The following is a 12,503-nucleotide window of genomic DNA, read 5'->3' as shown; positions in this document are numbered from 1 at the left end:
CTGTGGGCAGCTCCCGAGAGCTCTTGCAGAAGAAAGGAGCCGCATGGTACTGTGGAACGGATCAGCTGCGTGTTTGACACCCTGGGCCAGCAGCCTATCATTGTGTGAAAAAATTCTGGGTTTGAGGTGAACTTTGCTCATGAGAATCTCATTCTAATACCAACCACAGCTCCATCCCAAAGCCACCCACCTCCCAGGTGCCACCAGCCCTCACTGAGCGTGTGCACTGCAGCTTCTTGAAAACCTCCAAGGAAGGAGCCTCCACACCCTCCCTGGGCAGCCTGGGCCAGGGCTCCCTCACCTCACACTGAAACAGTTTTCCCTTGTGTTTCAGTGGAACTTTTTGTGTTCCAGCTTCATCCCATCACCCCTTGTCCTGGCAATGGATACAACAGAAAGAAAGTGCTGCCCCAAGCTCCTGACACCCACCAGTGAGATATTTGGAACTATGAATGAGCTCCCCCCTCGGTCTCCTCTTGGCCAGACTGAACAGTCCCAGTTACTGCAGCCTTTCCTCAGAAGGAAGATGCTCCAGTCCCCTGAGCATCTTGGTGGCCCTGCACTGGCCTCTCTGCAGCAGTTCCCTGTCCCTCTGGAGCTGGAGGCCCAGAACTGGACACAGGAGGCCAGATGAGGCCTCCCCAGGGCAGAGTAGAGAGGGAGTAGAACCTCCCTGGACCTGCTGGCCACACTCTGCTTGGTGCATCCCAGAATGCCATTGGCTTCTTGCCCACGAGGGCACTTTGCTGGCTCATGTTCAGTTTATTACCACCCAGCACTCTCTGCAGAGCTGCTCTCCAGCAGCTCATCCCCAGCCTGTCCTGGTGCAGGGGGTTGTTCCTTCCCAGCTGCAGGGCTCTGCCCTTGTCCTTGTTGAACCTCAGGAGGTTCCTCTCTGCCCAACTCTCCAGCCGGTCGAGATCCCACTGAGTGGCAGCACAGCCTCTGGGGAGTCAGCCAGTCCTCCCAGTTTGGTGCCAGCAGGGAACTTGCTAAGGGTCCCTCTGTCCCCTCATCCAGGTGGTTGATGAAGATGTTGAACAGTATTGGCATCAGAACCCATCCCTGTGGAACTCCACTGGCCACAGGCCTCCAACCTTACTCTGTGCCATTGATCCCCACCCTCTGGGCTCTGTCATTCAGTCAGCTCTCCATCCACCTCACTGTCCACTCATCCAAGCCACACTACCCGAGCTTTCTGATGAGGATGTTGTAGGAGACAGTGTACAAAGCCTTGCTGAAGTCAAGGTAGATGACATCCACTGCTCTCCCCTCATCCAGCCAGCCGGTTATGCACTCCTAGAAGGCATCAGGTTGGGCAAGCAGGATTTCCACTTGGTGAATCCATGTTGACTCCCCCTGATAACCATCTTTTCCTTTGTATGTTTAGTGATGACATTCAGGATGAGTTGTTCCATCACCTTTCCAGGGATGGAGGTGAGGCTGACCAGCCTGTGGTTTCCTGGCTCGTCCTTCCTGCCCTTGTTGCAGCCTGCAGTGAGTGCCATTGGCCTGTCTCCAGCCCTCAGACACCTCACCTGTCCTGCATGATTGTTCAAAAATGATGGAGAGAGGCTTTCCTTCACGCCTAGGCTTTCTCTCTCTTCCTCTGCTCCCATCACCAACTTGTCAAAGCCTTACATTCTATAAGAAATAGTGAAATAATACTGCAATAATTTCAAGAATAAAGAATAATGCACAATAATAATACTGTAATAACTATTGCATGATAAACAATATTGAAACAATACAGCGTCATAACATTTGCACACCAGTTTCCATTAATTGTTTCATGAAACACGCATCATCCCAGGAAGTGTGTTATTTGGAAACAGAAACTCTTCCACCATTCACTACCAGATGTTTTGTTTGTGTACATGCTATTTTAATCTGCTTGACAAACACAGGCTGTGATTGATGTGGCTAAGAGACTTTACCCACTGAATGGCTCACCCTGGTTTTAGATGTGTGCTTTCTGTGATCTGCCTCCAGCCTGCCAAACATCTCTTGCAGCTTGTGCCTCATCTCAGAGCAGTCAAAGCATGTGAACCGGGACTCCAGGGATTTCAGCCTTTTCTGGAGGAAGGTCTAGCCCTGGCAGAAATAAACCAACCCATCACCCTTGGAATGAAACCTTCCCACTATCTCTGACTCTACCAAAGCCTTTTCTCTTGTCCCAGTGGTAAAGGTAGAAATCACGATGAGGAGAGTGCATGAAAAAAAGGATCTGAATAAGCTCTGGCCTCAGAGTGAAGTTGCTACTAGTGACTTTGTTTAATGACTCTACAAAATGCTACTTCAGTCAAATCTGCTCCCCACCGTGCCACTAGCTCCCACCCCAAGCCTGCCAAACTCACTGCAAAGGCTTCAGCAGCGTCATCAGCCACTGATTTCAGTAGTCTCCTGCAGGAATACCATGATATATTCTCCTCTGAGCTGATACTTTGGCCAGGACTGAACACTGAGGAGATGCCAGCACCCAGACAACTTGGTACAGTAGGATGAGAGAGCTATTGCTGTATCATGCTTGCACAGAGGAACTCAACCCATAGTGGCTGCACTTAGTCTAGGATTCAGCTCTACCACCCCACCAAAGTCTGTCTGGTGCAAAGTTTGTCCTTAGGGCTGCCAATCACACCTCCAGTGGGACTGGCTCCATGGGTATGAAAAGCCCCTGGCAGGCCATGTGTATGCTTTACTCCTGGCTTGTGCTGGGGTGGTCAGGTCTTTCTTGCCACTGCTGCTGTGGCCTGTTACAGTGCTGCACATTCCACACGGGTATGTTTCACTCTGCCTTGCCCTTTGCAATGGACTTAATGGATTAACTCCTGATCTTTGCAGTAGATGACATCTACTGCTCTTCCCTCATCTAACCAACCAGTTATGCCCTCATACAAAGCTATGAGGTCGGGCAAACAGGATTTCCCCTTAGTGACTCCCCCTGATAATGATCTTTTCCTTCATATGTGTAGTGATAACATTCAAGATGAGTTATTCCGTCACCTTTCCAGGGCTGGAGTTGAGGCTCATCAGCCTGTAGTTTCCCAGGTTGTCCTCCTTCAGGGGCCTCAAGCCTCAGTTGCCCGGCAACCATTGCCATGAGGCGCTGCAGTGGCTGTGACATCAGAGGTCATGTCAGCGAGGGGTGGCTATAAAAGGGGCCCCGTAGGCAGCACGGGTCCAGTACGTACTGGGACAGCGGTGAGTGTGCAGGGAGCAGGAAGAGGGGAACTGGGGCAGGAATGTGGGCCTCAGGGGTGGGCTCAGGTGCGTCACCCAGGGCTCAGTCGCTGGCAGGGCTGGTGCAGGCCTTGTGCCTCCCCCCTGCCTCAGCCTCTCTCCAACCTGACCCCTCTCCCAGCCCTGTTTTCCCCACTGCCAGCTCCCTCCTTCCCACCCCTCTAAATCTATTCTATCCCCCCTCCTGCAGGCCATGGAGCTCATATGTTTCTTTGTTGTGTCATTCCTTATCATGGCACCACAGCCGGTCAGCGATGCACTGGATGAAGTCACGCGCCAGCGCCTGAAGCAGACTGAGTTGCAGCTGAGCCTGGAGACCACTCAGCTGATGGAGCAGCTGGAGCAGACACACCAGGGGCAGTATGGCTTTGCCTGGGGAGCCATGCTTCTTCATGGCTTGCAGCACTGGCAATTCTGGGTCGCTGCTGCAGTCCTGGTTCTGCTCTTGGGGCTCCTCTGGTGGCTCAGGAAAAGGAGCCGTGAGCCAGACCACAGCAGTGGAGAGGAGAGCTCCAGCAGCAACAATGAGCAGGCGAAAGTGGAAAATGAAGGATATGACTTTGTAGGGTTTTTAGACAAACACATACAGTGGCAAGTTCAGAACCTGGCTTCACAGAGTGAGATGGCAAAGAAGCTGATGGACAGATTTGTCTTAATCAGCCAAAAAATCTTGGCAGAAAGTTTCTCCCCGGTGCTGCAGCCAGCCATCGGGGTGGGCAGCAGCTTTGAAGGCTGGAATCCTTGTGAGAAGGACATCACACACCGCATGCTTGTGCCCCTGAAGGCCCCCCAAGGGTACTCCTTCCACCTGGAGCCTGACACTGCACAGGAGCTGCCGGGAAGGGGCTTTCGCATCCGTGTGCAGCCGGAGTGCACCTGCAGTGGAGAGGAGCCGACAGGAGACGTGCTCTGCTTCCTCCATCACCCCGAGCAAGAATGGAGGAGTGATGAGGTCACCAACTTCTTTGACCACCTCTGCACTGACCACTACCTGGATGTGGAGAAAACTGCCTGCTGGTTCTGTCACTTGATGGTATCAGCCTGGAGCTTCTTTCTTCTGTCACGTTCACAACCCCTTGTGATGCTGCCCTCTAGGCGCTCCTGCAAATTTGAGGTGAGAAACTGCAGACAGAAAATCCTCACCTTTGAGTTGATCTTTGGGGTGCAGCAAGGTGACTCAGACATCTTTGTGACCAGCGAGACCTCACCTGACGCTGTTTTCACCCCAAGCACGATGTGGTTTGAGAGCTGTGCTGTGGCAGAGGTGAAGTTCTTCAGGCATGTGGCCTGGAAGCCTGGCAGCTACCACCTCCATTGCCTGCATCTCTGCACCCGCATCCTGCTGGGATACAGCTTTTCCACGTATATCATGAAGACAGTAGTGATGCACCTCATGGCCAGCACACCCCAGTCAGGCTGGCGCAGGAGGCATTTCCTGATGCGCCTGGGGGAAATCATGCGGTACCTGGGCCACTGCGTGGAGGAGAGGTGCCTCAACCACTTCTTCTTTGGGAATGAGAATGTGCCAGAGGAGATTGTCTTGCCACCAGGCTTCCGAGAGGCTGAACCACTCAACCTCTTCCAGCACCTGGTGGAGGATATAGCTGCCTATGCCAAGGCTCTGCGGGACTTTGATAAGCTGAAAGATAAGCTTGCAAGACTGCTGATCTACGGAAAGCGATAGAAGTCTCCAGGCAGAGCTCTGTTGGTGAGGCTCACAGCTGACGGCAGATGGACACCTCATGTAGGAGGAAAAATGGAGCCCATTGCCTCTGGGAGCTTGACCATGTACATAGTTAGTTGTTTGAAGACACAGTTGAATAAATGTCTGTTTGAACAAACACTGAGGCTGTGAGTGTCTGTGCATCCCTTTGTGGGGAAGGCAGACACAGGCTGCTGAATGCTGGGCTGCCCAGATGCAGGGAGCATTTGGCAGAACAGCTGAGGCAGTGGTCTCTGATTTCACTGATGTCCCTATGTTGGGGCAATTGGAATCATTTGTCATCCTCCACAGATGAATACTTTGTCAAGATAAGGACAGGGAGATAACTCAGCAATTGTCATCATAGACAAAACAGACCAAACTGCTGCAGAAATGGTTGGATTTGTTAACTGTCAAAATTGAGTAAGGAAATGAGAGATAAAACTGAATCTTAAAATGCTTCCCCCCACACCTCTTTTCTTCCTGAGTTTCTACCTCCTCCCCAAGAGCAGCAGAGTGGGATTGGGAATGAGGGCTACAGCCAGTTTATCACGGATGGTCTCTGTTGCTGTTTTCTCTCAGGGGAAGACTCCTCACACTGTCCTTAGTACAGTGTAGGGTCCCTCCCACATGAAATAGTCCTCCATGAACTTTTCCAACATACATCCTTCCCATGGGCCACAGTTTTCATGAACTGTCCCAGCGTGGGTTTCATCCAGAGGAAAACAACCCTTCAGGAACAGACCGCTCCAGCGTGGTTTCCCCATGGGGTCACAAGCCTTGACCGCAAACCCAGTCCAGCGTGGGCTCCACTCACCACAGGTTCCCATGTCCTGCCAGGAACTTCCTTCCCAGGCAGTCACAGCCTCTCTGGGACATCCACCTGCTCTGGTGTGGGATTCTCCATGGGCTACAGGTGAATCTCTGCTCCACTGTGGACTCCCAGGGGCTGCAGAGGCACAGCTGTTTCACCATGGTTTTCACCACAGGTTGCAGGGGAATCTCTCCTCTAGTGCCTGGGCACCTCCTTCCACTCCATCTCCCCTGACCTTGGTATCTGCAGAGGTGGTGTTCTGACATTCTCACCCCCTTTTTCTCCTGTGGCTTACCACCTACACAGCAACTGCTTCCCCTTCTCAAATATGTTAATCACGTATTTGAGGAGCAGTTACCTCCAGCACTCAGCCTTGGTTAGCAGCGGCTCCATCTGACAGTTGTCTGGCACTGGCCCTGTCAGATGTGCAGGTATTGGGAAAGCAGGACAGGCTGTGGTGATCAGCTGCAAGGCAAGGCCACAGAAGTGGACTGCTCCTTTCAACCCCTTTTCTCTCTGTTTTCCCACCTCTGTTCCTCCAGAAACCACCTGATCTCACCCTTTGCCTTGGTTTGGTCCTTTCCTACACATCCCATGGCAAGATCCACGAGGCAGCAGCAGCCATCCTGAGTTGCCACGGCCGTGCTGGGAAGCTCTCCCCTTGCCCTCCTCGGTGAATCTTTCACACAGACCTGTTGGAACTCTTTTTCATTCATCTTTTCAGTGATTTCTCAGGAAACACAGCAATTCCCCTCCTACACCTGGCAATTCTGTCTTTGTTAAGAAAGCACTGAAAGCCATTCAGAGCTCCAGACCAGCCCCGGGACATTTCCCAGTGCACATATTCAAGCAGGACCTATCTGAAAGGGAAGGATCCTGTTCTAACAGTCTTCACCTCTGGGTTGTCTGGCTGGGCAATGGGACATAGAAAGTCGTCTCTCATTTGAAGAGCAGACAAATCCCTCATTTGTACCACTTAGAGGAGGGTAAAGCAGGGAGTGTCAGGACTCAGCACACTTTGGCTTGCAGACAGAGTCAGGCCCCATTAGGATTGGTCTGATATTCTGATTGTGATCCTGTTCCCTTTGCTTCTCTGGAGCAGGAGTTGTGTCCTGCTTTGTCCAGGACAGCTCCATCTCCAGGGTGGGACAGAGCAGAGCCTGCAGAAGTGCCCTTTGCAACAGGACTGTCCTGCTTGACTTACGGCCCAGATGCTTGTTGAGGAGTTACTTGTGTGTGAAGTCATCTTCAAGGCAGCACAAGGGAAAACACAGGGCAGAGAGGAAAAAGACTAATGGGCACTGCAGCTCTCCTGACTGCACTAAGGCACAGAGAGAGGAGCCCTTTCCACGTCGTGTGCCAAGATTCCTCCAATTTTCAGTGATAAAAGTGAGTTCTATCCCAAAAAAGAGCACCCCTGACACAGAAAAGCTGACTCCTCAGCAGCACGGGAGCAGAGCTCCTGCCCCTCACAGCCAACACACAGCACAGCAGAGAAATGCATTTCATTGGGAGGGTAATTACCTGAAGAATGGAGTGGCTTTGCTCAGAGGAGTCTGTCTTCTATTTTCTCTGCACTTTGCTGTTTTTAAAAGGCTCTCCTTCAAAGGAACAGCAAATGCCCAACAGCAGCTGCAGCAGCCAGTTCCTGCTCCTGTCCTTGGCAGACACGGGGCAGCTGCAGCCCCCAAGCTGCAGCCCCCAAGCTACGCTCTAGACTCTGAACAAAAAGGCTCCTCTTACCTTTGATGTGACAGACTTCGTAGTCATCGACATCAGGGAGCGCTGAGAGAGAAATTTTGGCCCCAGACTCTCTCCTCAAGCGGTTAATAAATTGTCCTTGCTTGCCAATCAGACGTGTAACTATCACCTTGATGAAAGACAAGAAAGCAAGAGTCAAGGAGAGAAATGTAGATCAAACACCACTGTGCCCTGGGGCTTCTTTTGCCCATCTTCCTGGTTCCCGCAGCTGATTTGGAGGTTGGGTTTGGACAGGCAGCTGCAACGTGACCCTCCTGCACAGGGGAATGCACCACAACTCATTCCCTACTCTCAGGGATTGTGAACCCTCAAAGCCTTCTGAAGGCTTTCAAAGCATCATCCTGACAGATCAGGGTGGGAAGTGATGGAGAAAAAGGACTCCAGCAACCATTCCAGGGTGTAGCCCTAACGCTGAAACCCTCGTTGGCTGATTCTGTATCTCCCTGGGGTGGCCCTGAGATGGAAGAAGCAGGAGATGGCTGTGTAGGGCAGGGCAGGAGGCACGAGCAGGACAGTGGCTGCTTACCTTGGGCACCTCTATTTCCCACACAAGGACATTAGACTGCCTGGATTTTTTCTTTCGGTGATGGTTCTGGCAACTCACTGTCTGGCCCTCGGCAGGACGGAGGACCGTCTGTGTCCTCCAAGTCCATGTTAGTTGCACTTAAACCTGACAGAAAGGCACCATGTCAGCATTCAGACAGCCCACGCAACGCAGCTCCCACACACCAGCCCAGGAGAAGAGATCCTTTTGTAGAGAGATGCCACTGAGCACTTGCTACGCATTCTGTTGGGATGCTCCTGCATCAGGTTCCCCAGGATGTCAGAAAGGGTCAAGTCCCATCACACAGAGCCCACTGAAAGCTTCCCTTGACGACTTGGGACCACCCAGCCCAGCTCTGGGAATGCCACCACAGGAGGCCCGAGTTCAGCAGCAGCCCTTCACACACAGTGAGCCCTTCCCCAGCACAAACCATCTAGGATCTTGAAGCCAAAAGCCAAAGAGACCAATGGGGCCGAGCGGCCCACACCTGCCGTGTCATCCACTTGGCTGCCCGCCGGCACCCAGCCGCCAGCATCCCTCCTGGCAGCCGTGTGCTGAGCGGCGGGGAAGGGGCTGCGTGTGCCACAGCCGGCAACGGCCCCGCTCGCAGCCCGGGGCTCTGCCTGCGGGGATGGCGGCAGCGCAGCAGCGCTCTGGGCACGGCTCGGCTCCGGCGGGGTCCCGCACACGCTGCTGGCGCTGCCGGCGCTGCTGATGGCCACGGGGCTGGGTTGGCACCTCAGCCTCAGCCCTGCCTGGGACACTGTGCTGTCAGGAAGCAGGAGGACAGAACAGCCAGCAGGGACGGCGGCTACTGCTTTGGGGCAGGATTCCTCCTCTATCCCTCGTTCCTCCTGTGCTTCCTCAGCGCCTGTGGCCGCTTCCCCGGGAGCGCTCTGGGCACTGCTCAGCTCCTGCCCGGCTCCCCTCCTACCTATGAGAGCTCTTGTCTTGCCTGCAATTGCTTCAGAAAGCCAGCACCAGTTTGCCTTTACCTGGTAGCAAAAGCAATAGACTTCCCAGGTATTGGCTCAGGGCCACTCACACAGTTCCTCCCCTTTGCCACCAAAGGTCAACACCAAAGGATGCAGCTCTAGGCTTGGCCACCATCAGGGTGACTGTTACACTGATGATCTACTGATGATGGCAGACTCACAGCCAGAAGCTGCCATAGCTGCTGGATCACCAAAAACATACTCACAGGGCTGAGGTTGGGCACTGAATCCAAAGAGAACACAGGGCCCTGGTATTCCTGGGGAATTCTGGGGAACAGTCTGGCATGGCCAGACTACAGCAACACCAAATAAAGTGTAGCAAACAGTTCAGTGCTTTCTTGTGCCAAGGACAGTGAAGCCAGTACAGACCTTCTGGGGACTTTTAGGGCATTGGAAGGCTTTGACCCCACACCTGGCAGTGTTAACATGCCCTTTGCAGAAACCGATTAGGAAGAAGGTTGTTGGGCAGGGGACCAAACAGCAACAAGAAGCCTTTGAGGCCTCCCAAAACGCTCTGATTGAAGATGCACAATTGCCCCCTGCTAGGTGAGGACATCCCCTGGAATGAGAAGGAACAGTTGTAGATGATACAGTTTCCTGAGACCCCTGGCATATGACCGGGCCACAGCATCAGACAGAAGCCAGAGTTTTTGGGTCCGAGGCATTACAAGGCTCCTGCTTCAGTGGCAGAAGTGCAACACACACAGCAGCTGGACAAAGGCAATGGAGAGCAGCTGCATGGACTCTGTTACTGGAGTTCTATGATGGCAAACGGGCATCTGGTCAGTGCGCTGAGCTGACTGTAACATCTCTGTCCTCACACAGGTCTCTCTCTCTCTCACTCTCTTGTGAGGAGGAGGCCTTTGCTGTCACCTCAGCATCGGGGGGGCTCCCTGGGGTCGTGCTGCTGAGAAAACCCTCTTGGGGGGGGTCAGCTTGTCCCTCTGGGTTCGGGGGATGGGATCCCAGGGATGCTGCAGGACCCACTGTAGCCCACAGCCAGGGCCAAATCTGGCAAACCCAGCAGCACCGGCAAACCCCAAACGGTGTCCTGGTTCCCCTCCATCTAAGGACTTTAACAGACACCAGTGAGGATGGCTGAGGAGGCTGAGAGCAGCCATGAGACCCACAGGCAGACCATTTGCTCTCACCCCTCTGTGCAAGTCCGGCGTGGCCATGGAGGGGGCTGAGAGCCCCCGTGTCCTGGGGCTGGGTGTCCAGCCAGGGCTGGGCTGGTGAGATGGCCCTTAGCTGCAGGGCACAGGGAGGGGAGCCAGGCCGTGCTGCACAGACACCAGGAGGCAAAGGGGCCTTTGCTTTTGTTTTCTCTTTGGAATTGCTTGTAATTCTTTGTCACTAACTTCCCATGGCAGTGGTTCCATTGCACACGTAACACTGCAGTTGTGCAGCACCAGCACAGAGGCCCCAGAGCTGCAAAACATAACAGGAGCCTCTGGTCAATCTTACACAGTCCAACGGGGCAAAGAAACACTGCTATAACTGCAGCTGCTCCTCACTGCTGCCTGATGACTGCTGCTGAGACCCTGCAGTGAAGGAGAGGGGCAGAGCCCAGCTCTGCTGCAGAGTCCTGCTGCTCCAGCCACTTTTCCCATCAGAGCCTGCAGCAGCTGCTGGACACAACTAACGAAACCAGCAGCTTCTGGATGGGGAACTGGCAGGGCTCAAACCTGCCCACTGCTGCTGCTGCCAGGGTTGGTGCCACTGAAAGGGCCCTGAAGGTGGGATAAAAATGGCCCCATGTCAGGGCAGCGCAGCAGCACTTGTTCCTGAGCCCATCTGTGTCAGGATGCAGTTGCAAAAGTGCTGAGACGAGGTGCAGATGCACGACAGGCCACAGCACTCAACCATGGGCTGCCCCTGTCAGCAGCAAGTCATGAGTGTCCTGCTCGAGGAGGGGGGATTTTGGGGTCCCCTCCGTACCTTGGAGGTGGAAGGTGAAGACGTTGCTGCTGAGGAGGCGCCGGCACATCGTGTTGACACAGGCTGGCACCGCCTGAACGGCCAAACCAAACAGCCCATGGAAACGGGCGGCAGCAAAGGCGAAACCCTGCAGCTCCAGGGCCTCGGCCAACGACTGCTCCAGCACCAAGATGTTCAACTCCTGGGGGGAAATTGAGGGCAGGGGGCACCCTAAAACCCCCACAAGACACTCCAAAACACTCCCCAAGACTCATCAGGGTCTCAAAACAACTCAAAAGGCCCCAAACCCCCACTCAAAGCTGAGCGTTTGCTCTGGCACCAACACGTTTAACACCAGGGGAGGGGCTCAGGGTGAGAAGGGGACCCAAAACCCACCAAGACTCCTCAATATCCCCAAACACCCCAAAATGCCTCCTTCCCCCAGTCATTTTTTTCTGGCTTATGAAGCCCCAGAAGTCCCTCCCCACGCCACAAAATGCTTGTGGCAAAATCCTCCTCCATGTTCCTCCCCTGCTGTGCCCCCTCCCCACCATCAGCGTGTCCTGGCTGAGGAAGCCCCTCACGCTGCCGCTGCTGCAGCCGATGCTCAAGGTGCTGCCGTTGGGCTGCTGGGTGCGGGGCAGCCCCGGCCGATAGCAGGACAGCAACCCTGGGCTTGGGGAGTCCTACATTAAGGGGGGTCTTGGCCACCCAGCCGCCCCCTCCCCACGCCAGACCTGCCCCCTCCCATGTGCAAGGCGGCGTGTCCGAGTGGCAGCAGCGCTCTGAGAGCACTCAGAGCTCGGAAAGGCTGGGGAGTGCCCAGGGACATGGTCCCATAGTGCTGAGACTGGGGGGGCAGAGAGTGTGTGTGGGGGTCACACAGGGGACCCCTCCCCACAGAAACCAGCCCGGGAGCTCCCAGTGCCTCCCAGAAGATCCTAGTTGACCCCTCAGGAGTCGCTTGTGCCTCTCAGGAGTCCCCAGAAGGCTCTAATAGTTCCCCAGTAGCTCCCAGTTTTCCCCCAGAAACTCCCAGTGCTCCCCAGTATTTCCCAGCTCACTTCCAGTAGCCGCCAGTTCCCCCCAGTTCACCGCTCAGTAGCCCCTTGTCCCTCCCAGTAGCCTCCGGAAGCCCCAGATAGGCCCCAGTAACACCCAGGACTTCCCAGTTCACACTCAGTAACTTCCAGGACTTCCCAGTGCCTCCCAGTAGCCTCCAGTTCATCCCTTAGTAGCCCCAAATAGCTCCCCAGTAAATCTGTTCACCTCCAGTAACACCCAGTACTTCCCAGTAGCCTCCAGGGCAGCCCAGTGACTCCCAGTTCACCCATTAGTAGCCCCTTGTGCCTCCCAAAGAGCCCCCCCAGTAACTCCCAGTCACCCCCACTAACACCCAGTTCCTCCCAGTAGCCCACAGAGCCTCCCGATAGCCCCAAACTGCTCGAGGGAGGGTCTCTGGGGGTCTCTGGTGCTGGCTGAGGCGCAGTCCTTAGCTCAGTGTGCCCATCCACAGCTCAGGGCCTT

General features: G+C 54.5%; 1 protein-coding gene across 1 annotated transcript; it reads left to right on the top strand.

Annotated features, from left to right (window-relative positions):
* The first annotated feature begins 3,472 nt into the window (after window positions 1-3,472).
* On the top strand, window positions 3,473-4,924 carry LOC133629304 (inositol 1,4,5-trisphosphate receptor-interacting protein-like 1). The gene has a single exon (XM_062019958.1). The coding sequence runs from the start codon at window positions 3,473-3,475 to the stop codon at window positions 4,922-4,924; it is 1,452 nt and encodes a 483-aa protein (XP_061875942.1).
* Window positions 4,925-12,503: the final 7,579 nt, after the last annotated feature.

Source organism: Colius striatus, unplaced genomic scaffold (assembly GCF_028858725.1).
Source record: "Colius striatus isolate bColStr4 unplaced genomic scaffold, bColStr4.1.hap1 scaffold_38, whole genome shotgun sequence".
Lineage (NCBI taxonomy): Eukaryota > Metazoa > Chordata > Aves > Coliiformes > Coliidae > Colius > Colius striatus.
Note: the sequence above shows the minus strand (reverse complement) of the source record. Positions and strands in the feature narration are given on the sequence as shown.

Excerpts from the sequence above, each read along its gene's own strand:
- LOC133629304 (XM_062019958.1), top strand. The coding sequence starts at position 3,473 with ATGGCACCACAGCCGGTCAGCGATGCACTGGATGAAGTCACGCGCCAG.